The 26,244-nt window shown below is 42.7% G+C and overlaps 1 protein-coding gene across 1 annotated transcript in view; it reads right to left on the bottom strand.

Moving 5' to 3' along the window:
- The window catches only part of LOC138619062 (A disintegrin and metalloproteinase with thrombospondin motifs 20), an 82,656-nt gene that overhangs the window by 49,407 nt on the left and 7,005 nt on the right, over nucleotides 1-26,244 (bottom strand). The window contains exons 4-11 of the mRNA XM_069695273.1: nucleotides 18,758-19,011; nucleotides 15,732-15,815; nucleotides 14,764-14,888; nucleotides 14,616-14,656; nucleotides 14,091-14,196; nucleotides 10,450-10,596; nucleotides 7,146-7,287; nucleotides 6,366-6,470 (exon numbers count right to left, since the gene is read on the bottom strand). Coding sequence (XP_069551374.1) covers nucleotides 6,366-6,470; nucleotides 7,146-7,287; nucleotides 10,450-10,596; nucleotides 14,091-14,196; nucleotides 14,616-14,656; nucleotides 14,764-14,888; nucleotides 15,732-15,815; nucleotides 18,758-19,011 — 1,004 coding nt within the window. The remainder of the gene's footprint in view (nucleotides 1-6,365; nucleotides 6,471-7,145; nucleotides 7,288-10,449; nucleotides 10,597-14,090; nucleotides 14,197-14,615; nucleotides 14,657-14,763; nucleotides 14,889-15,731; nucleotides 15,816-18,757; nucleotides 19,012-26,244) is intronic.

Consider the following 26,244-nt stretch of genomic DNA (forward strand, 5'->3'; position numbering starts at 1 on the left):
TTAAGTTTTTACTCGGTTTCCTATTTTTCCACCTCTCTGTGATCTCTCCTTCCCCCACACTTTTCCAAGGTTGTCATTAGAGTGAATGAGTAGTTTGGCCCTATCAGCTGTTCCATTCACGTGCACTTCAGAGACACTTTTACCGTTGATTTTCCCCACTTATGAACATCTCTGCACAATCTGAGACACACATACTTCATGTCCAACTCAACTTGCAAGAAAAAGTTTTAGACACACAACCAAAGAGGCCTGATGTGCAATCAAAACCTTTTGTGACACAATAAAGAGGCTGTATAAAACAACAAAAGTGTAAGACATGGGTTTTTTTTTTTGCAATCCAGACAATTTCATATAATATAAAATACATTTGAATTAATATGGAATCAGTTCTTGTTCTTCTTCTATGATTAAGTACAGTGATGATTTCTGACATTCTCTGATTCAGCCCTTCACATCTTATACACCATTCACTTAAGCTCATCAGAGCTCTTACAGCTGCTTTAGATGACGATAGACTATAAAGAATGAATGCCATGATGATGCAGACTTGGCTGACAGGAGCCGCTGCAAAGGCCAGCAGTCGTGTAAGAGAATTTATTTTTCTTTTTGTAATTCCATTTATGGTTTTACTTGCAAATTTAGCATTTGATTACAAGTGCAAGAAAATGTACTTTATGCTTGCATTATAAAGACCCTAAACCAACTTCATAGATGCAAGGCCCATTGTTACAGAGGGTTTGAAACAGTGCACAAGGGAAAATAGAATAAATATACAAGTGCTCTATGCTACATTGTGTTTAGGTCATTTATTTGCGAGCATTTGCTGTTAACAAGGTTCTTCTTTCCGTGGTTGTTTTCTGGTGTGATCTCAAAAATAGATCAGGTAAACTTATAAAAATGACAGACTTTCTCAAAAGTTGGTGGAGATTACCCTTATGTAAAAAACACAAGTTTCCTCATGTTTTCCACATGGGACACATGTGATCACATGTATGACACATGTTGACTGCATGTTGCAACATGTGACAACATGGGAAAATATGTGGAAAAGTCTTTACATGGGAATCTACGTGGGCTTCACACAATACACCGTGAAAATGTTCCAAAATCCCATGTTTCCAATGGGCAAAATACATGTTTCACACGTGCACAATCACAAGTGCACAGTATGTAGTCAGTATGTGAATGTGAAATGCAAGTGTTTTTTTCTGTAAGGGTAGGAATATAGGGCTTGGGTTCATAAATTAAGTGGCAGAAATATGACTCCAAATGTTGGTTCCTGTCGGCTCTCTGTAGATGTATAAATCGACACTGACACAATTTTATATGTACATGTCAGATGTTGTGTTTTTAGTTTTCTTGGAGTGTAATTTTGTAATTATTTCCAATTTCCAGTGAACATATCAACTTTCACATTGAGTATTAGGCATGGATGTCACCACACTGCTGTAATCATGCAAATACATATCTCTGCTTCAACCCAGCCAGCAATGAAAGCTCCACTCACTGGCTGCCGGACACAGTAATTCCATCAGCAAACTACGTGAATGCTAAAACAACAATTCTGTTGTTAGCCCAAATCCACAGACATGTCTGTGATGATGGCAAATCAAAGTGGCAACATCCTGCAAATATCCAGAGATTAACTGAGAGTGACACTGATACCAGCCTCACAATCCCAAGCTCCCATACAGGCATACAGGCACACGCGCACACACAACCATACACGAAAAATACACACAAACACACACCCCGTCCCTGCATCGTACGACAAGTGCTGTCAGGCTGCCAATGGAGCTCCAGCCAACACTCACCGCCTCCGCCAACAGAGTCCATTCTGCCCTGGCTTCACTTTTCAAGACCTCACTATCTCACTCTAATTGGCTGAAACCAGAGCAGGTCGTCATTCTTTTCCGAGGAATGTTCTGGAAATCAAATACAGCTTTCCGTTTATTTACTTACACTAACTGCTCAATTAAGCCCCTATTAAGAGTATCTGTGAGCTTTCTGAATTTTACACAGTTAAAGAAAAGCCCAGCTAGCAGTCATTGTAGTCAATGAAAGAAAAAACACTTGAATATTTGGCATTTGGCATTAAATTCCCAACAAAATGTCCTTCAAAGGAGCTTTCAGTCAGGACCGTGCTCAAGTTGACAATAAAATGAACAAAACTGAGGACAATAAAAACGTTGACAACAAAACATGGCAGCTTATTCAAGCTCACTCGCCACTTTCTCTCTTTGCCACCCACTGAGCGACGACGTGGTGAGAAGCAGCGCGGGGACCTTCAAAGGGTGGGGACATGGGTACAACGCCAAGAGGTCCCTGGCTTTGGCTTGACAGGCTTTTACTGACCATGCTGGCTGACCACTAATCCACACATACAAACATGCTCGCTCGCTCAAACATCTGCGTGTGTGCATGTACGCTCGGACTTAAAGATGGGTGATTCTGCAGTACATGCACGCACTTACACACATAATCAGAAGACACGCATAAACAGATGCACACAGATGTACAGGCGGAATCCTTTTGAAGAGCGAGAGGGGCTGAAAAGGGGAGGAGTAAAGGAGAAAGAGCAGAAGAGGAGAGAATGGACGGGAGGGAGGGTGGTGGCGGTATATATAGACAACAAGTGATGGGATGCCCTCATTAGTGCACGGCCCACTGAGCCAGATGACAGACGCGCCGCCAAGAGGTCATGTGACCGCATTACTCACCCCGGCGCCCTGTGAAAGCAATAGATGGGGAGCGAGGGGTGGGAGGGAGAGAAACAGGCAGGAGTGGAAGAGCAGCAGAGAGTCAGAGAAAAAGGGAAGAGAGAGAGAAAACTACCCTTGGACCCTGCAGTGCCCATTGCCCTATTTTAACTGAGCAGTATACAAACAAACTTTTTTTCCCCTCCTCATTTCGGGGACGTGCCTCTCTCCCACTATTTGGGCACTGACCTCAATTACCCAATGCGGTCACTACTTTTGTTTCATAACCCAACTAAACAAAAAAACTCTCCCCAGACAACGCAGGCTCAAGAGGTGACAGCCATTCAGAAACATTTTATGAGGTGATGTGTAATCACTTGGTTTGGTCTAATACAAGCTACAAAATAGATCTCTGGGATGGGAGCTGTGGACGCTAAGACAATACCTGCTGCTAGTTTTCCCCCATAGAGGCCATAGTTGTAATCCCCCAGATCTGACACCTAAGAGCCAGGAGCCCGACCCAAAATCCTGCAAAGCCCCAGACTTGGACCTCATGACTCCTTTGTAAAAAAAAAAAGAAAAAGAAAAAAGAGACAGAGAAAGGGGTCAGGAGATGAAGCGAGAAGGTGTGATATATGCATTACATTAAGAATCTCTACAAAAAGAGAGAACGACATGGTGGACATATGCAAAAGAAGCACCAAGAGATATAAAGAACAAACAACGAGATACTGACACAAAAGAATCATGAAGAGTCATCTGGGCGAGCAGATTATCCGACTCTAAGGCATAAGAATGAACACGAGCACACTCACAGACACACAAACGCAGCACAGCAGAATACCACATAAAAGAGTACTTGTACGGGCAGGTGAGTGTCGGTGCAGGGTCCCCTTCTCTTTCAACTCACGCTACTTCAAACAGCACCCTGCATGAAGATGAGACTGGGGCCTCTGCACCACAAACAAAGGTGGTGCCCACTCCTGACGCACACATGGACAATTGAAAGAAAACTGTTCTCATTTGTTCGTACAAAAAACAACCACCACTAAAAGATCACATATGATTTGTAGCCACACTAGTTTTGTAGCTGTAGGGATGGAAATGTCGGTCTGTTGGTCGGTCCACCACTTCTGTCCAGTGTCGCAACAACTATTTGATGTGCCGCAGGGTTTCAGACTGCATCAAAACAGCTGCATATGCAACCATTTTTTGAGAGTAAGGGAGATGAAATTTCCCATAGTTGCATAACGACCTAACACACAGCATGGGATGGACGTGTACGTAGCGCCGGCGCTGCGTCAGATTGAAGTTCTCCAAAGTGGAGGACACAAAACGTTACGAAACAATCTATTTAGCTCTGACTGTGTTAAAAACATAAAGTGGTCTGTAGCTGATTATTTAAAAAAAAAAAAAAAAAAAAACACCAGGAGGAGGCTGACAGGGAGGGAGAGCCAACAATAGGTATGACAGGCGGCGCTCATGATGAAAGTGGACGCAGGAATGGACCAATTCAGCCAAGAACAAATATTTTCAATCACAATGACAAACGCAGTACCTGTGGTTGTTACGAGGGGTATTCACTGTCCAACTTTACTTCTATGAAAACTAGTTATGCAAATCATATGCTGGTGCGACCAGCTGAGAAAGATGAACATGGTAAACATGACACCTGCAAAATATCTGTATGTTAGCACCTTCGTTGTGAGCATGTTTACTTGAGCATTTAGCTCAAATTTGTACTACTATACCAATATACAGCCTCACAAAGCTACTAGCACACTTAATTAGCAGTTTTGTTTTCTTAGGCCAATAGAGTGACTAAAGAAATGTGGAATAGGATCTGTCTATAAAAATTGGTTAAAAAGTAACAATGACAGTACATATATTTTAGCTCCAAACATATCCTTAAAAGACATAACTCTCATGTCAAAAAGAATTGACTTTACAAGTAACTTCATCCTGCCTTCATTCAAGATGTCTGAGCCTCTTTGGAGCTGCCAAATTGACCAAATCAATGTTTACCATGTCCAATAAAAAACAGACCTCTGTGGTAATCTCAACAAATCAGCTCAAGTGGGGTTAACGGATTGTAATTTAATAAAACAAACCACTTGGTGCGATTAAACTCTGTGTGTTTCTCCCACATGCAGGCTGAGAGCAGTATGGGAACTCCAATCCCAGGACCATTACTGTTTAGTCCGGTTGTTGTAGTTGGATTAAGATGTTAGCTATCCCCTGTTAACCTCTCCTCGCTAGACTGGGCTGATCCCGGACCTAACATGGTGAGGAGGGAGATGGAGCCAGATGAAAGGATATAAGGGATATGAGACTTACATGGGCCCACACTGCAAGACTCCTGGAGGGCAGGAGGTTAAGGAGAGAAGAGGACCCTCCTTCTCTCGCTCCCTCTCTTTCTTCCTCTCATGCATGTTCCGAATGCTAAACACCAGCCTACCAGATCCTCGTCCCCCTGTACCTCCTCCTCGCTCTCCTCCTCCCTCCTCTCCTCCCGCCTCCTGCTCTGCAGAATCACTGATGTGAGATCTTTTGTGAGAGCGCTGGCTGGCCTCAGCCTGGGCTCTGTTACGGCCTGACCACTGACCCACTCACCCGCCTTTTAAAGAGGGTTTAGGGTCATGGGTTCACAACAAGGTGACTCAACTGTGAACGGCGGGCGGCTTCCTCTTTCAAAGGGCCCACGTCTTCACCTTTCCCTCTCAGGACTCTCCCTCTTTTTCTCCCCCTCTGTCTGTCTTTTCTTTCCTTTTTCTCTCTCTCTCTCTCTCCGCCCCCCCGCATGGCCCTCACCCTCCTGTCCATGTATCCTCAGTGACTGACCCGCCGTCTCAGCCCTAATTAGCATAGCATCCCAGAGCGAGGAGAACATGAAGGCTAATGGGGGTTGGGGCCCCGTAACAACACTGAGGGTAATGCTTCAAAGTTTCTAACTTGGGCCATCACCTGACCACATTTACATGTGTTTCTGCAACCAGAATGCAGGCAGCGGAGTAATGCATGATAAATTATTCTTTTTTTTTCTTAGTAGAGGAAGTGAACTAGAAGGCATCAGGATTCAAAGCAGCGCTGCACGGGAGGTTTGGCTGTTCTTCGGTATAATGTATTTTGTGTAAGATGCAACGAGGCTAACTTTATCAACAACGCTGATTAGAGAGAGAGAGGAAATACATTCGGTGTTGCAATATGGTGATCCGAAAACAAATATTTAAATCTAAACCCTTTTTGGGTTTAACTCAATTGAGTTTTCACGGTAGTAACAGATGACTGTACGTGTTTTTCTTTTCCTGCTTCAAATACAGAATAAACGGGCTTTACTGTGTCATGGTAATTCAGTGTGTCCATGTCCTGTGAGATACAGATGTTTCCCTCCCTCTGTGTAAGACATGACTAAACATTTTCATATGCAGTTTACAGTTGAGCAATGTTGTACATTGTTCACTGCACAGTGACTGGCTGATTCACCCACAGCACATGTTCAGAAGACATGACTGCAGCTGTATCAAAACACCAACACCTTCACCCCCCTCCCCCCACATGGGAGGCCCTGGATATCACCTGGTGCCCAATAAATGTCTGTACTGACCTAAACATCTACGAGAGAATAAGAAAAGTATGCTTTTTACTGAAAGCCATTTCCTGACTTACCATTCCATGTCCACAGTCAGTCCCATCAGCCAGTGGCATGTGCTGCGTGCGACAGCCTTTATGGTCCCCCTCGGCACTTGTACACCACAGCCTCTTGCACTGTTTCTGTGGAGGGAAGAAAAAAAAAGAAGTGAGAACTAGCAATAAATAATTTCGGGCTGAATAGGAAAATAGCTTGTGATGACAGCATTCTCCAAGCTTCCAGTACAAGAACAAGACACCTGTGACTAGAAATAATTCATTTTATTGAAGAACTCTGAGTAACAGCAGAATTTAACAGCTACTTCCTCTCATATTGCTTTACTTCTCATGGGAGGAAGAGAGCGTTTGCAGTTCCAATATGTCAATTGATTTCTTCAAACCATATTTTAGTCTGAGTAGCTGGGAACTGACACTCTTTTTTGTGCTTCAGTGCTTTCCAGACATGTACACAATGCATTTTAAAAAGCTCAGCATCAGGTTTTGATCAGTGACTGTGCATTCAACAATATGCTGAGCTAATCCCCCCTTTGCATTTTGTTCAAATGCCTGTTATACATTCCACATGGGAATTTACAGATGGAAATGCACTCCGCTGTATATTACAATAAAGGTCACACACTGACTACTGCTTCATCTCTGTTGGCCTTTAGGGACAGCTCCTCTGCTCAAATGTCTGATGGTTCATTCAAAAAGGTTTTCCTGTACATCTGAGAGGAAAAAAAACATCTAAGCTCTCCACCTGAAGTCTTCTTCACTTTTAAGTATGTTTTTTCTTGCTTTGATAGCAAGCCAACTTACCATGTAAGGGCAAATTTGGGAACCAGGACCAAACATCAGTTCACACTGTCTGTTGGCATTGTAGAGCTGACCAGGGAGGAGGGTGGGCAGCTCATATGTTCTGCTTACAGGCTCATCTAGGAGGCACTCCCCATAGCCAGTGCTAACACAAAAGTGAGAGTGTATGTACAGTAAATTAAAAGGAAAGTATAAAACCATACGTGCACACACATTCATTAAAAAAATAGACGTTCATGGTATACTTTTTTATTTTTTAAACCAGGTTAATCCAGTATCTTCTGACCCCAAAAAGTATCAACATGTTTCATTGCTTTCCTAACAGCAAAGCAAACATCTCTGTCATTGTCTGCGATCATCCTCAAATGGGTTTTCCCCTGTGGGTGGTCTGTGAAGTAACCTAACACACACTGATACCACCTCCCTCAAAAAGCCTGTTTGTAATTGCTGTCACTATGAAAGCTGAGTTAGGCACCACAGACTGAAAGAAGCAGCTTTTTGATACAGACTCAAAAGGATCTGCATGCTGACCACATTTTCATCCCAAGTGTATTAATCTATGCTGAAGGCAAACAAGAGAATGTAAAGTCATAAAGCACCTTGATTAAGTTACATAAATCAGTGCCAGCACCAGCACTGCAGCATAATGACAGATTGTGCTGTGTATCAGCCACACCCTGAGCCACGACGCAATAACACAGACAACAAAAGCACAGCTGGACTGAGTATATACGCAACAGCAGCCTGCATATAAAATCATCAGCCCTTGCGGTTGTGAAAAGACACTAGTCAAACATGTTAGCAGAGCGGGCCGAGCCACAAAGGATCTCTTCTTTCTTTTCTTTTGTTTGCTTTGGGAAAAGGAAACTTTCGGATGAGACATGTATAGATATGTAATTACACAACATGTTTGCACCGCTCTGACAAATTTCATCCCGGATTGAGCTGCTAAAACACCTGCTCGACAAAGCACCAGCTGATGTGACAGCCCAATAATTATCCGGGATTATCCTGAGTTACCATCACTTTGTTTCTTTACCCTTTCATTTCCAGCCGTAATGTAAGAAACTGTGGCAAATTGTGCCTGGTGGCAGGGGAATGAAAGCACAAGAAGAATAGACACTCTGAGTGAAAACTCTGGAGCAGCCTGTCAAGGAATCATACAGACAGTCCTGTATTACAGTGTCTTTCAGCAGTTGGTCATCTGTCTAATCAGTGTCCTGGAACCTAATGGAAGGATTATTAAGACCAGGACAGATAGACAGAGGGAGATGGGGTCAGTGTGGTCATTTTTTAAATGAAAACATCATCTTTTTTTTTTTCTTTTTGGGGGAAAATAATATCAGCTGTGTAGATTAGAGATTTATCTGGCACCAGAAACTCCACACCTGGCAGCCATTGGGAGACTTGAAAGTGAGCTTATTTACGATCTACAGTTGACTGTTGTGTGCTTGTCATATGAGACTAAACAATAATAGTTTCCATGTACATAACACAGACAGTGCAAGAAGTCTACTTATATGACGGATTGATGGTTTCTGCAGAAGGCTGAATTACACAGCGCATCACTGTACAGTGTCTGATCAAACAGCACCATGTCAACTACAGCAATCCTGTCATGTCAGAGTTTTGTCTCTGACAGCATGCACCAATTATTCTACATGGAGATATGAAACGAGATAATGGCAGATGTTTAGTTAAGCTTGGAGAAACATGCGGTGCATAAGGATCCATCTTGATTTTATTAAGAAAAAAAGATATCTGAAATGATTTCACATTTCTAGTTTTTCAGAGTGGTTGCTGCTTCGGCAGTTTTTGGAAGTGTAATGGAAAATGATAGGGCACGCCCACTGCTAAAAACGATGTGGCGTCAACACCCAGCAACAACTAGGTGGTGGCAACAGTCAAAGACTTGCATTTTACTTTTATATCTGGATTTTGTGGTTTACATCAAACGGCGTGGTGCCAGGGAAGGAATGAATAGTTTCTTTATGTAGCAGTTGACACATAATAACACTGCACTACAGCAGGACACTTTTCATCAGCTTTAAGGTGTGGGAGTTCAGTACACATTATTACAGCAACAGCAAGATAAGGGGGAGCAGAAGGAGAATCCTTTGCCTTTTTTTTTTTAAAAGGGATGTTTGAGAGGTGGCGCGGCCTTTCGTTTTTTAAACTGGTAGGAGAGTGGTGCGGATTGAATTTGCTCTACAGGGAGAATGGGCAGTCAAAACACTGACGTACTTGACCAGGTCAGTCCACTGAGCAGGAGTGGTACTGTAGAAGTGCTAGTATGAATCAATGCTGCTCATTGTTGGCTGGACATAGACTTCAAAAGCACTTGGACTGCACTCGCAAGGGTCTTTCCCACCGCTGCAGCTCCCACACTGAACCAAGTGCTGCTTTAATCTCTCTATACCTGCACTCTTTGTTGCACCGTACATCCCATGTGGCTAACAATTCCTAGAGTTTGTCGCAAATGCATTTGACATTTACTTCATCGTCTTCTTTGTTTCTGTGTATCAATAGGCCACAAAGAGAAGCCCCACACAGCTGACAAGGACCCATCCAAATCCCTGGCTGCATGTTCCAACCACTCGATGTTGAGGTCACTGCCGGCTGGAAACTATGCAAAGCACAACCATAAAACTCCATATGAGGCGTCGCCTAACACTCGGCTCTCGAGATGCATCTGGTCAACAAGGCCGTCCTTTGTGAAGGCCTCCACAATTAACAGAGCAAAGGAGGCAAAGATTAAAGGGTCATGTCCAGGGAAGATCTAATTATAACTGACATTTCCTATTTTAAAGGGAAGTCCTTCACCACGATCAGCGACCATGGCGCGGGTTATGAGTTGCTGAATGAGCCGTTGCCCCGTGTTTCAGGTTCGGGTGTGGAAAGGAGGCCGGTGACTAGATTACTGTTTGCCCAGCCTGTTCAGAGCAGGGCTCCGTCTGAGCGGCGACACAACTGAAGGACTGCAGAAGATCCATCGCTGAGGTCAGCCGAGGAAGACCCCCAGATTCAAACAGGAAATACTCTTTCAACACCAGGCAATAACAACTCCACACAGTTTACATTATGTTGACCTGCCTACGGAGCTCTGTGGGGGACGTGGAAGCCATTTGTTTCGCTCTGCATGTCACAACAAGTAAAAGTTAATGTTTAACTCAAAATTCTTACTGTCCACTTAAATTGTGCGTGTGATAACATCCAGTTGGAAAACCACTGCTGTCTCTGCTGTGAGAAAATATCCCAATCGGTTATATTTCTAAATCAAGTTTTGAAGTGAGCTGGATGGACGTACTCTAGAAACTCTGTGATGTACTTGCGGCTGCACTTGGACCACGACCAGGGATTGGTATCATAGTTTAGGATTGGAGCCATGACATGGTACTGGTGCTTCATGCCGGCCTCCCGGCACTTGGGGTTGTCATCATGAGGCATGTTGAACCTGGTGCAGAGTGAGATGAAAAGAGGGAGGGGGGGTTAGAGACGGCGAGAAGGATACAAAGAACACCCACAAAGTGATTATCAGCCACTTAACGGCTATGTTGCAGTAAGAAGGATAAATGTCACAAGATTTACATTCAGCCATTTTTAACAGGGGATCGCCCCCACATGCATCCCCACAGGCCGCCACACACAGATGCAGCCAAAGACACGTCTGAGAGCCCTGCTGCACACTTTGCACACCTTTCCCGCCACATGTCTGTTTCTTTTATACATCCCTATTTGTGCCATCTTCTAAAATTGTACACAGTAAAATCAACAAAAGGCTTCAATAAAACTCACACTGGCCAGTAGGTGGTGCAACATTTTTTTTGTAAAACGTCACTCCATATATCGGCATCTCTCCACCATAATGGCCAACATTGTGAGTGAGAACCCCCTTCTGGTCACCCCTTACAGGTCAGAACTCACCAACTCACATTCTCAAAGGGCTTAATGCAGAGGAAAAAGTAAGGGGCAGTAACACCACACACATCAGTGCATACACGTGTATGTTGCTCCGGTGTATAAGATCTCTTTTTACCAGTATAAAACATTTAGAGCTGCTATAAATATTTTCATTATTCTCTGTCGAGGTAACATTTCCTTGTATTGTTTATGAGTCCAGTTACTCAACTAACTGTTTCAGCATTTGCCATTAAGCAAAAACAAACAGAGTGTTCAAAGAGGGACAGCTGCATAAAGTGCATGACACAGTGCATCTGCAAATTAATGAATTCATCCGGGCCGTCTGTAGTTGGCAGTCTCACGAAGCACGTTTACTTGATCATGTCCAGAGCAGTGTCGTCCAATGTGGATGTCCGGTTTTGTGCTGCGGTTTGGCGTATAACCCACAAATACATGTAGTGCATGCACACATGAGTGCAGCTGTATGATGTCTGAGATGTTTACAACAGGATGTGGGCCAGTGCTGGGCTCTGGGCTGTAGCGGAGGGTCAATCCATACCGCCAAACAAACAAGCCCTAGCATGGCTGGCATGAGGCCTACCCTACAGGGGCTGAGGGCCTCAGGGCAAACACCCAGGAAATAATTAAGCCTCTGGCACAGTAATAAGCTGCGCACACACAAACCAAGTTGTTGGCTAATAGTCACAATATCAAATCCGACTCAAATTCTATTTGCAAACAATTTTCTGTTGCTCACGATGGTGCTATAGTGAACTGGGAAGATGCAGACGTGACAGGCAAGTTTCCAATCACGGAAAAATATCAGAAACATTAACAAATGGAGACAATGCTACAACTAAGTAGACATTGTTATTATCATGATGGGTGATCTGGAGATTTATGAGTGTCGTTATGATTTACTTGACCTATATCGGAAGGGAACAAATGAGGATACTTGTTTGAAATCCTGGGATGAAAGCTTTTAGCATAATTAGGTCATAAATCTGGTAGATTTATGGTCAGATCAATAAAGAAGTCAATTCCAGTGAATTATTAGCATCCAGAGTGTCATTATTTTAAAGTACACTCACTTTAAGTGAAAGCTCTTCATAAAAAAAACTGCAAATCACTATCTTAATGCCACACTGCTTTTCTAGTAGAAGGATTTCCTGCATGACATAAACATATATCTTTAATGAAAAGCCTTTGAACAGCAGAGACAGAGCATAGTGACGCCAGAGAGAAAAATGGATCGCTACATTGCACATCTTAGCTACACCAAATGCACTGGTCCACAAGAGAAACCATCACTGACAATCCCAGTGATTTCATGCAGTTAGCTTGCCGGGGTTGTGTGATCATGATAATGCCAGTAAACATCTGTGGTGTAGCCTTTCATATTTCTTAAGACGTTCAAGAAGAAAGCTTGTTTGCAGCTAGTTATTCAAATGATACAGAAAAATGTCAGGAAGATTTATTTGTCATCTAAGACATTTGAAGACTGAGAAACTTCATAAATTGATTTGTTTGTCACCTTTGAACAGCTATCAGGTGACGCCGCCTCACCTGAAAATCCCCACGATGGCTATTAGTAATCACACGTTTTCGTAGTCATCTGAGAAAGGCCTATCCATTAGCCTAAATCTTTCTTTAATCTGCAATGCTGTAGAGTAGCTCCCACTACCTGACACTGGCTTTCCCAGAGCGCGAAACACTCTGGAGAGCTCGCGCCCTTGAACCCAGCGATCAGCCATGCCAAGAGGCAGCGCCAACTCGGCCTCCAGCTGCTTGAACTTTAGCATAAACAGATCCACATGAGATGCGAGGGGAAGAGGGGGGCAAGTGGACTCGTCCATCTGCTGCTGCTCTCGTCCGATCGCTCCACTGGAAGAATGTGTGAGCGTGACAGAGGAGGGAGAAGAATATCTTTCATTCTCAACCAGTGGCTCACAGGCTCACACTGACAGTGGTCCTTTTTTACTATCCACACAGAGATGAGCAGGCGGACCAGACTCTCATTCACTTTCACAATTATACTCTGCAAAGGAGGCGGGCAGGAAGAAAGGACAGAAGGAAAGACAAATGTCTCGTCTTTCTCAAAACATTTCTTCAAAAGTAAATTTGCTACGATGGTGTTAAACAGATCTAAGGCTTCTCCTTAAATTGCACCATATTAAAATCACCTGCACTGGTTGACAAGAATGAGGAGCTAATGACTGATTTACCATAATTGTGCCTCAGATGGATGTTTGGAATAAACAGCGCTTCATACATAAAGTCATGTGTTTTGATTTGGTCATTTGGAGACAGATTATACACACAGGTCTTTTTTTTTTTTTTCATTTCACACATGTGGCAGTATTTGCTTGTTGTGAAAACACTCTCTGGCAGACAGGTGTGTTGTGATAACCCTGCCATTACCCGCTAAAAGACAAGTCACACATGATGGCACTGTGACATCTCAGGTTGTTTTATCTGTCTTTGGGTCTGGTAATTAGAAAAAGAATTGACAAACCAGAACGCACCCAAATACTTGACACAATATTTGGCCTTGCACGGTCTGATAAAGCTCCGTGTGCCAATTTCAAGAAACCTTTGGATGCTTTTACAGTGTTTAGACAACAGAGATTTGCCAAAATAATTCAACTCTATGTTGTTGTTTTTTCCACCACATCCACACTGAATTTCATCTGAGTATGTTGTCGTCAAGGTAAAGCTCCGACACATACGAGGCTAACTTCTTGAGCTGTACAGTAAGGTATTATAAGTTGGCATGTTATTAAAAGTCAAGATTTTGACTTTATTATGTTTTGCACCTGCGTCTGCTGCACCCTACGTCTCTTGATAAGAGGGCTTTTGTTGTCAAGGCTGGCTGTGAGGGCTGAGAAAGGCGGTGTGTGTGTGTGTGTGTACAGTGTGTGTGTGTGTGTGTGTGTGTGTGTGTGTGTGTGTGTGTGTGTGTGTGTGTGTGTGTGTGTGTGTGTGTGTGTGTGTGTGTGTGTGTGTGTGTGTGTGTGTGTGTGTATGCTGGGGGCAGCTGTAACTTACACATGGCCCAGCTCATGAGTGATGGTGAAAGAGGCACTAATTCCATTTTCCTCACTGATGGAGCAGCTCCGGTACGGGTCGCACATGGTCCCCAGCTCTGCAAGCCCTGCATGATCACGTATACACACACACACACACACACACACACACACACACACACACACACACACACACACACACACACACACACACACACACACACACACACACACACACACACACACACACACACACACACACACACACACACACACATACGCACAGATGCACATAAACATGTTTGAAATGTTAAAGGTGATTAAACCATCAAAACTTCTGTTCCCTAAGAGAGATTAGCGTGGCACCAGCCTCCTTCCCTCCTCCCCTTTCTACCACTCTGTTCTGTCACTATAATATTATTAGCTGACAGCTTGCCATAAACTCATTACTGCACAGTTTATGAGCTCTGGTCAGCGGAGTGGAAAGTTAATTGAAAGGGACTCGAAGTGGACATATTTTTGCAAAGAGAAAAGGCGAAGAATTTACCTAGCGTGTCACATTTATCTTTCGCACGGCAGATGTCTTCCCTGAAAAAGAAAAGAACGTACAATGCTGTTACCCCTCTGTGAGCAGGACTCTTTGTTTGAGCATCTGGGATTTGTTTTTATAGAGCGGATGGGAGACAAGTGTGTACCTGGTAATGAGAAGTGCGGTGTCATGGTGAGATGGATGGCTGTCATCCTGGACGTTTTGGTTCTGCTGCCAGACACAGAAGTTGTGGAGAGTGGTGGCCGCATTGAAGCTCACTGTGGGCCCTTCCTGTTTTGGGTAAAACACAAACAGGGTTGTGACCAAGAAATGGGGTAAACATATAGTAATATTTAAAGTGAAAGTTGTAATATGACCACAAAAAAAGTGTCAGCCTGTCTCATTCTCTTATTTTTGTCCACCATGAGTCATAGTAACATTTTCACTCACTCTGTTATAGAGATTTGGGAAACGCCATTTTTTTGGGGCTCATTTTTGATCCAATTAGAAATCCTGTTTTAAAACATTCTTTACCAACACGATAGTCTTGATAGTTAGAGTCCCTTGTTATTCGTATGTGGGCCACTTTGTCGGGGATTAACTGGACAACAAAACTGGACTATCACTGTATTTTATAGTGGTGCTCTGTGAAAACGTTACTGAAATAGATCCACTGTGTTTATCAGTACTTTAAAACAGCTAAAGGAGACTTCTGTCTTAGATTATTTCTGTTAAATTGGATCTTTTTGGAAAGCTGCAGCAAGCTTATGGTCTTTGTTCAAATCAGCCTGTCTGTAGCCAAGGTGTTGAGTAAATTCTAACAGTGACCAAAAATACACAAATAATACCCAGGAGGGCAAATACCCGAAATTAATTTAAGAACTAGCTACATGTACCAAGCACAAAACCTACAGTGCACCTCTGCAGCCACATCTCATTTGCAGGTGGCTGAGCTGCCTCACTATAGTATCATTTGTTTTCCATAGAGAGCTCTCATGAGACTTGAGACTGACAAAAAAGGCAGTGTCCTTTCAAACAGGCCCCACAGTGAAAAGGCCAAGCCAAAGACACCTGCAATGACGTCAGCCATATTGAAGAACTGTACACACACAGTATTCAGGACCCCATACTCACCTGTTCATTGTGGATGATGACTAGCTTGACAATCATAATGTTGATGAGGTTTCCTACACTGGGGTCCCTGTACACTGCTGCTACCTGTAACGAAGACAAAACACACAGACAAAAAAAATGCAAACCTCCACTAACCTGAGATGTGGACAGAAAAAAAACTAGTCTACTTCTTTCTACTTGATTCTTGGAATGGGAAAACACAGCCATTGCTTTTCTTGGTTAAGCCCTATTTGGTTTAATCAAAATAGCAGGTGAAGTCAAAAGAAAGCAAAAATATCTCCTTCAGGGTAAATTTAATCATCAGGGTATTAAAGCCAATTACAATTCCCCCCAAAGACCAAATGAAACCTGGACAAAGCTACAAACGCGAAACTTCAGCAGAGCTGGAGCTCAGAGCCCTTCTGTGAGGACAGCAAAACATTCCACCTCTTTTCCCCTCTGCTTCACTTGCTCTTCTCGTGCACCCCTGTCACGGTCGGCCAGCGGTCTCCTGAGGCCGTGTGCGGCCTCATGACAGGAACTCATTAGTCCACTATAAACATTTAGCTTGTCCTAGCCTAAGTGGAGGAAAACATGGCCCAGGCCTGCCGGTGTGGCCAAAAGGGGTGTTTTACATGCTCTCAATACACTATATGTTACTGTAGAGTGTGATCAGTGCAACTTCGCCGAAGTATCTCACAGAATGAGTTAACTAAAAATAAGATAAGATGGTACAAAGAAATGTCAGCAGGGCTGTTGCTACCATCACGGACACACATGTCATGATCTCAGGGAGAATTCTGGGAACTCAGTGATCAAAGGACAACGTGTTTACATTGTTCAATTACACACATATTGTACAAGGCTGACTGTGCTATTTTTTTGCAGTCGCGATCCGAACAATTTGCTAATTTTATGCAATAATCTTTACAAATCCTAATGATATAATACGTGTTTTTTTTTTTTTTTTAAATACTCAATTTTGTATGAGATGGCTCAGTGGTGCATCAAAAATTTCTCCAGTCAGTGGGAGTCTTCAAAGGGTATTTGGATTTATTTAAATTGACATTTTATTGTGTTTTAAACATATAACAAAATATATATAGCAACTAGCTACGTTCCAAGATATATCAGAAATAACAGTAATACACACACTAACACTAAATGGTCATTATACTCTACGTAATGTGACTCACTTCCATCAACATGACCAATAGCTAAAAAAAAAAACGTTGGATAAGATTTGGTAAATTTCTCTGCTCTGATTAAAATTGTTTGATTAAATTGTGGCAAAAAGAAAGTGACTGAGAGCCTGTGAAAGAGAAGAGGAATGAAAAAGTGTGTGTTGGTGTGAGCCTGCACCGCTAGTCTGCAGACATAAGCCTGACAGAACTCATGTTTTGACTTCCAACCTCGCAATAAAAACTGGCACATTCAACATTGACTGCCCTCTTTCAGCTTTACTTAAAGACGACCTTCCACTGGCAATCATTACTCCTTTATAAGTTAATGAGTGCTTCAAAAAGTCTGTCTGTCATCCTGGTGAGAGATGGCAGACGGTACACACAGTTCAGTGCAATTGATAATCAGTCCTGGTTTGACACACTTTTACAGGACAGTCGATCACTGTGTTACTGGCTTAATTACCAGTCAGATTTGGGAGTTATAAAAAGGTGTAGGTGCTGAGTCAGGACTTAACAGGGCCACTTTGGTTGATGCAGCTGAGGTCACATCAAGGTTTACGACCAAGATGTCAAACAGTAAAAACAGAGGCTAGAAACACCCAGCCCTGGATTGCAGTTTACAACTGGCACATAGTGGACAGGGCTGGTGCACCGAATTACAAAAAAGATATATTTAGCTTCTTTTACCTCCCTTTATTTTTACCTTGACACAGAGGCATTTTTGTTTCTATTTACCATAGGATATGTCAGTGTTGGAGATCCACTTACCTATACAATTAAGATAATGGAATTTCCTTTAAGGTGAAAAAAATATCAGCAGCAATTTTACTTTATAGAGATGGAAAGATGTCATTATTGATAATTCACAGACCTCCTTACATCTTACAGGGGCTATACAAGGTCGAGTTAAATCTGTTCACTTTAACTAGCCACGGTAACCGTAAGCATTTTTTTTCTTCAACATTGCGTGAACCACCAAACCAATTGCATTCACCTCCAGTGTATTCTAATGTATTGCTTGGTCATAGAAAATCTGATAATGCTTGAAAAGTTCATGCAGTTGTATAAAAACATCTGCTGTTGTTATGAAGCTATTTTCAGCATCCCATAAATCTCTTATAACGAGGTACAAGGTGAGAGCTGGTGGGGGCGCATACCATGTGGGCACAAATACTGTCAGCAGTGAGTCTCAGGTGGGGGTGAGGTTTGAATCGTGGCCAGCCGGACCTTTACTGCATGACATACCCCTGTTCTGTTTTTCACATTGTTTTGTCTGTCTCTGCTGGTCTGATCTAATAAAGGCAGAAAGCCAACCCCCCCCCCCAAAAAAAAACAACCTCTCAAACCTAACACATCTTCATCAGAGAGAAAAAAGGTTTTGGTCTGCTTCATGAAAAATCAGTGTTTTTACTTGAGGAAGCCATCAGACTGCCATCTTTGTTTTGATTTGGACACAGAGACAAAACTCGGGAAACCTGCATAATCTTTTAAATCTGAGTAGTTTTTATGGAGATTGACAGAAAATTCTGAAAATTTGGGTGTTAAACAACCTTCTGTTTTTTTGTTGGTTAATTAACCAATGCTTAGCTCAGTGAGCCAAAGGTATGTTAATACATGAGCCTACATTAGGGCCAGTTTCAAACCATACAGATGGCTTACGGAACCTTAAAACCTGCAATACTACAGTTGGCGTAGGTAAAAACATTTCTGTAACAATGTAATATAGTAGACAGTAAGGTGGTGCTTGAACAGGAGGACAATAATGAGCTAAAGCCCAAACCCACATCATCTGATAACACTCAATAACAAAAAAACACTTTACCATTGAGAAAAAATAATTTTTAGAAACATTATTTTACTTACTACTGACATGATTGTTAGGATGTAGTGCTCGAGGTTGCGTCCATGGTGACGAACCATTTTGGCATCGGCTGTCACCATTAGCTCAACATAGCGAGGGTAGGAGAGGAAACGCTTGTGTCTGCGTGGTGATCTGAGGTGTGTGCTGGTGGAGTTGTCTTCATAAATGTGCTGATCATCTATCGTGGCTCTGAGAGAGTCCAGCTCCTCTCCCATATTCCCTCTGCTCTCAAAGGAGAGGGGCCTCTTGGAGTTCTCTGTTTTAAGATAGAAAAACAATGAAAAAAGGTTGTTGTTATAGAGTTAAACTCTCCATCATAAGGGAATGAAGAACTCCATAGTTGGCACCAACTGCTTTACGTAATAAAGGTATTTCATTGGCGAGATGGTACATCAGTTCAGAACCAAAGAGTTTTAGCTTAGCTAAATTCCAATTACATAACAGAAGCACGCTGGACCTCTACAGCAGAAACCTGCCATAAATTATTGTGTCATTCCAGTGTTCAGGAAAACATTAGTACTCACAGACACGAGGTGAGTGGTGACCTTTGAGACTTTTGTAGGTCAGGCAATCTGCGCTCCCTCTCCCTCTCCCTCAATGTGAGCCACACAAACAGAGAAAATCCCTAACGCCATTTTTCAGACTCACAGAGTGGGGTTATACAAATCCTCAAACTGTCCCACTTCTGTGACCCCAGCCAGTATATTATCCAGAAACTATGGTGAATGGCAACAATCATGCTGATTGGAAGAATTCAAATATATTGAATGCCGAAGTGAAACAAGTCCATTTATAGGTTTGAGATGAATGCTGTCAACAGCAGTCTCAGAACCATTATGACAGCCGTATACCGTGTATACTCTACCGACTCAGTTTTCAGCTGAAGTGCACGTGTTGAGCTGGCTACGATTGATAGATTCCTTCACCATGACACAGCGAAGTTAAAAGGGGGAGGCTGAGACAGACACAATGAAAGAGTGGCAAGGCCTGACGTTGAAGCAGATTTAATTACACATTAATAAGACTGTCAGAGTTTAGACAGACAGTTTGAAAGGGCCACAGAAAAACAAAGAGAGGAGCAGAAGGGGTGATACTGGATACCTAGCAGTGGTCATATAAATTGTCTATAAAGTCTGAATGTCAAAATGTTTTTCAGTCAGGCTCAATAATGTATTAGCATTGGATGGATTTCCATTGCATTTATGTCTTAAAACGAGCAATCTGAGCACTAAGAATAGCATCCAGGCCATTGTGCTATCCAGATTTGCAGGTACGCATTGGCATACGTGATACAATGGAAGAAAGATTGCAGATACAGGACAATTTAAGCAGCTACAAGACAACAAGCCACAGAAATGTAGCAGGAGCGACTGTTTAAATGCAACAGTAATTAAGGCACAAAAGGAGATTTCTATGATATCTTCCACTTTCATCACAACTCAAACCACTCCAAAGACAACATTTTCACAAATAGCCGCTCTGCACTGTTTTCTGTTGGCAGGCAAAAGAATGGGCAATTTATTGACAGTTGCTAAATAAATTATATTGAGTAAATATAAATGACTTTAGGTAAGACTGTTAGTGTTTATGAGCCAAGCATAGTTTGGAATCCGTCATCCTAAACAACCTCCTCAACTTTGGATAACCCGATGACAGTGAAGAGTTCCTTTGTATTCTGTAAACTCAATCTTTCCAGACAGTCACACAGAGAGAGAGATTGTGTGTAACTGTTAGCTCAGAAAAGAGGAAAAAAAAAAAAAGAAAACGAGGAAAGAAAACTCATTGAGCGCTTCGAGAGTATTCAAGCGATGCCCCCAGTGGGCACACGAGGCGGAGCGTGACTCCCTGGCACAATGGCGCGCAGCTCTTGCCGCCGTGAGGCCCAGCCCCATGCCAGCGCCAGTATCCAAGTCAGCGCCAAGGCCGTCTGTACCCGTGCACACAGCCAGGGCAACTGGGCCAGAACAGAGCTTTGTATTTTCTAGGAAAATTCACTCTGAGGCCAAATCCACTAAACTAAACCCCTTAAACAGACTCGTCACTGCAGACAGTCTGACATCAAAGGGATTATCAAAACACAGAGGAGTATCTGCATCCTCAGAAATGGGCATTCAGACTCAGAGTAATTGACTATGAGATGAAAAAATAAAAGAGGAGGAGGTGGAAATATGGTCTGCGTTATAATAGCCTTTGAATCAGTGCAGATTAGCCACACATAACGTTTACGAAATCGCCTTAGGTTGAAATCCCCCTCTCACTAGGTAGTGAGCTGCTACTTACACCATGAGAAGACAGGGGTGAGTGCCCTGACCTGCTGGACACACAGCTGTCAGCACCGGGCACCCAATCAGCATCAGCCATACATCTCCTTCTCCGGATTTTACATTTCGGAATTCATTACCTGGCAACAATTTGTGATATATTTTATTTTGTTTTTACACCAGCAAAAATATCATAAACATGGGCCTATAAAAAACAGACTCCAGAGGCTCCTCATAACAGCTCCAGTACACACATAGCTAAAACAGACCCAAACCACACTCACTTTTCTGCTCCAACACCTGCTGGACTCGTGAACGTGGCAATCTTTTTATTGTCGTGCCAAAAAATAATCAAAAACAATTACTATTATAAACAATGTTGATCTATTCACTCGACAACATATTTAATTGCACACACAGTATCCCAAATGTATTATTACTGAACAGCTGCATGCATAAATAAAGATTTCATTGGGGTTGTAACACCTACATATGTTTATAATTAAGTATTTATTTACATTAATTCAAAAACATTGCAGTGTGACCGTTTTCATGTTGTATATGCATTTTCAGTTTGAGCCCGCTTATGTACAGCAGCCCATCCACAAGGAGGTCATTGAGATTTCATCTTAGATTAAAGAGCTACTCTTTGACTCTCCTTCAGTTCTCTGTCAAAAGTATCAATGCGAAGGGCCCAACAATGGGGAGCCCACATTTCATTGTTGAACTAATTAACATTCTTCTTCAGTGGCCCGCTGAGAGTTGTAACACCGTATTCCCTGCGTACCAATTAAATAGACAGTATACCTTACATTGAGTATAGGTGGTGCTTTGCTTTTACAAAGTCAGACACTCTGCTTACAGAAATTTAACTGACAGTACAACTCAGGAGGGGAAAAATGTTCAACCTCCTGCAGACAGCAGCACAATTAAGTGCAATTCTGTGGCTAGACAGAGTAAAGCACAGGCAGCTAATTGTTGCTGCTGATGAAGGCTTTTAAAAGGGAAGTGGCAGGGCTTTTGACCTCACTGGAAGACGGCGGGCTTTGTACACTTACAGTGCTCTCGGCTGTTATTTTCAGTTCAGAGACATGCTAAAGACAGCATGGTGGTCAGCTGAAGAATGTGTTTGGAGTAGCAGACCTCCTTAGACGAGACAAAACACTACTTTTGTATCGGAGCTCCTAATGGTGGGCAGGGCCCTGGAGTGTTTTCTTTAGTCAGGATCAAACTGAGATACTTCTGACATTTGGTTTAAAAGAAATTCATCCAAACTGGTGGATGTCTAATGTCTTCAGAGGTCCATGTGAAAATGCATACTTCCACCAACCCCATCCAAGGCACTGTCCTTTTAATTTCTTGTTTGAATAATAGAAAATGTTGAAAAATGGAATACAGTATGAAAACAGTGGGTAAAGGTAAATAATAGAACAACTAGAACAGTCTGGTAAGTTCACAAAGGTACATCACTCTACGATGTTGCAGCCTTTAAAACCAACTCTTAACTTTATCACAAAATGATGCTATCCAAAATCAAAAAAGACGATATCGAGTCTAATATTATGAAATCAGTATACTATGAATGTATTGCCCAGCCATACATCTGACCCTATCATTAACCTACTTAAGATGCTGAAACATCTTTGGCCTTGATATAAACAAAGCAGGCCTATGGTTTTGAGTGATGTCTGGCCTCTCAGATGATAAAACAGCCAGAGCTGCAGGAGATGACACTGATGCTTCACTGGTCAGCTCTTACAACTGTCGTTCCCCAGTCTACCTCAGTGGGAAACTGTCGCTCACCTGTCACCCTTTCTCACCTCTTACTGTCACCCATGCCACCACGCAGTCAGTCACTGTCACTCAAGTTGTTCTAGCCATTACAATCGGTGTCCGTCTGCTCAGGATGCCCAGACAGTAGACAGTGGCAGAAAATAGCCCCAGCTGGAATCTGTCACGGGAACTTCCGAGGCAACACAACACATTGGGTTCAATAGGGCTGAGGCCTCGGAGCAGACAGACACATGGCAGCTATTAAAGTTATAGACTTCGTGGAGCTGCCCAGCCCCGTTCGGCCCTGTATACAGTATCTGTTATCTTAAAATCAGATGACAATGAGTGCAGTGGACTGTATTATTAGCTGCGTGCACTGTCTCTCATGCAGTGTTATGAAATCTGAAGCAGTGAAGGGACAGAGCATTATGCCTGAAGGGGAAACATACACATCACACAAAACTAATATACATGTTGGCTCACACTAATAGTCAGTGTACATTTTTCAAATCATTGGACAATTAAGGGAAGTAGCATCATCTTGTACATTCAAAATGGCCGTCAAAAGACAAAAGAAAAACTGAAGGCAAATAGCAACACTGCTTTTTGTTAGCCCTGTAACAATAGCTACTTCCTGGTAAGGGGGGGACGGGGGGGAGTCACTCGAGGGGACATGAGGGCACAGAGCAACCCTTAGCGCTTTGAAACAATGTGACATTCAGAAGCTCCACACCATCTAAAGCCAAGCCCTAAAGGTGAGAGAGGTTGTCTGAGTGCCAATCACGCCCCGGCTGACCACCTTTCCTGACCCCTGTCAAGAGTTAAGAGCAAAACAAAGAGCTTGATGCATGCACAGTTCTGAGAGAGTCCCAGCAAACAAGCCAGCAAGCCCAGAAACCACGCACCTCTAGGAGGGAGAAACTCAAGGTCACATCCACCCGTCCAGTGAGTGACTACAAACAAAGAGGGAAGTGAGGTCACAATCAACAAGTGCCTCCATTCACATACATGAAAGCGCAAAGGGAGAGCGGGCACCGATTCAAGTCGGCTAGTTCAAACCACAGGCGGGGGAGGGTATTTTTCCATGTAAATGAACCCATTGACCAAAAACCTGATGCTAGCATTTGAACTACCATGTATACACAGTGGGCACCAAGGGGGGAATCCTATACAGTGATTGTTTTTGAGGGTCAGGGGGCACAGATGCCATGTGTGCCAAGTATTGCTGCATCAAAGCCACTCACTTCGCGGTCCCAGCTGCTCTCAGCTTGCCATCACGAAATCAGGTGAAATGCTTTTGAGATCCAACACTGGGACAGGGCTCTGGCTGTTTGGGTGTCAGTTTGCTGTCAAGCTGTCTGTATATTCAATGCACTGTTTCTAATTCAGAAAAAAATGTGACACCCAGTGACTGTGAGAAAGAGTGACACTGACTCCCTTCGTCTGCTGCTTGTCTTCACATGGATTTCAGAAAGCCAAGGGAGGAGAAGGAGAGAAGAATCTGCCCCTATCTGCAGCCACCCTCATCTCTGTGGTTATCTCCATGGAAGGATGACACAGAGATTCACATGCAAGTTCAGAGACAGATAGAATGGGTCATTAAAGTTCGGAGCTCTTGTGATTTGAGCCCCCCAGATGCTTTTAAAATCCACAACCAGGCACAACAAGGCACTCTGTGACTTGAAAACATGAATCACCCACTCAACAGCTATCTACTCCAGAGTTGTTCTAACCAGCAGGGTTGCCACCCAGGTTGGCTGACAGAAGAAGAAAGCTGATATAGCTGCCAGCGTTGTCATTCAATGGGACCTTATTTCAGAAGGCCGCTCAGAGGTTTTGATCCACTCATATGTTTTCTATTCGAGCTGTTAGTCGAACACTTTGGATTTGAAATATATCTGAAACATCCCATCCATTCAGCGCCACAAACAATAACGCTGTGATGCTTTATCAACAGTGCATGAACACACACAGTGAAGGAAAGCAGCTGAAGACAGGTATATGGCCATGTCCTGACTGCTGGAATAACACATATCATTTTCCATCAAGGTAACACTTTAACTGCGCTTATTAGTCCACTTCTACTTCTGACATCTCACAGACAGTGACAGCACATGTATGAAAAAGTCAAGCATTTGTATGTATCAGAGATGACAAGTGTGAGGTTGAAAACCAAAGTGTGGCTTTGTTAAATTCAGCTCAGTGGAAGCATGGCCTTCCTCTCCTTTCAACACATTATTGCAGAGACTGTAAAAACTTTGGAAAGTTTTACTGCCTGAAGAGACAGAAGTCCCCGGTGTTGTTCTGGCACAATCTATAGTACACTAATCTCAGACATCATATCTGAGGGAAACACTTATCTCACCAGAAGTATCTTTTCTGCCGACACACATTTTGTTTCCTGGAGGTGTGCTCGATAAAACGCAGCTTGTTTCATCTTTGTCATTTTCAAAAATGTGCTTTCTTTCAAGACAGAAACTAGAAAGACAGATGAAGAATAAATCACCACAGTGAGAAGATATATCTTGCAAAGCAATTTCTGTGCTGGTGCGAGAAACTGCTCGCAGGCACAGTTGGCCGTTTGGCATTATCATGTGTTTGGACCGACAAAGGGCTCTAAACCTCCAGAACCTCTTCAAAGTCTTCAACCTGCCAAACCCCTCAGCGCTCCAGCTCCCAATTCTGATTTAAGACAAGAGTCCTCTTCACGGAAACATAAAGTGTAGAACGAGAGAGAGAGAAAGAGAAAAAGAGAGAGTCATAAGATAACTGACCCTCACAAAGAGGGCTTTTATAGCTCCTCAAAAAAGAAAAGATACTGGAATCTGCCCCCCCCTGTTAACATCACTGGTTCTTGGGTCTATCATTTATGTAATAAAATAAAAATCTGTTTTAGACTGAAGCATCTCTGTGTTAACCCCTCAAAGACCTTTGAGAGATGTTGATTAGACTCGGTGGTCATTTGTGGGGCTGTAGTATGTGGTAGTATTGACAAAATGTTAGTTACACATACAGTTAATTAACATAAAGCTAATTTTATACAATTCACGGAAAGAATAATAATAATAATAACTTTATTTATATAGCACCTTTAAAAACAGAGTTTACAAAGTGCTCTACAGAGAAGCGAAGCATAGTCGTACATAACGTCAATACCGGTAAACATTTAAAAAAACAGGAGGCAAAAAAAAAGACCATACCATTAAGGTAATGAATACAAGAAAACCAAACAAATAACCAAAATGAGCAAATGGAATAGAAAACAAACAAATAAATAAATAAATGAATAAAATAAACAAACAAAAACAGGGGAACAAAAGAACTGCATAAAAGGACATAAAAGGACGACATCACTTAAAAGCAATTCTATAAAAATGTCAATGATTCTGCAAGCCTTATCTCCTCAGGAATGTACATGTTTGGTTCGAGACACTCCTCATAATCCTCTGTTAAGA

Source organism: Brachyistius frenatus, unplaced genomic scaffold (genome assembly GCF_029030835.1).
Source record: "Brachyistius frenatus isolate BFR_SWC_R1_liver_20210118 unplaced genomic scaffold, ASM2903083v1 Contig_19, whole genome shotgun sequence".
Classification (NCBI taxonomy): Eukaryota; Metazoa; Chordata; class Actinopteri; family Embiotocidae; genus Brachyistius; species Brachyistius frenatus.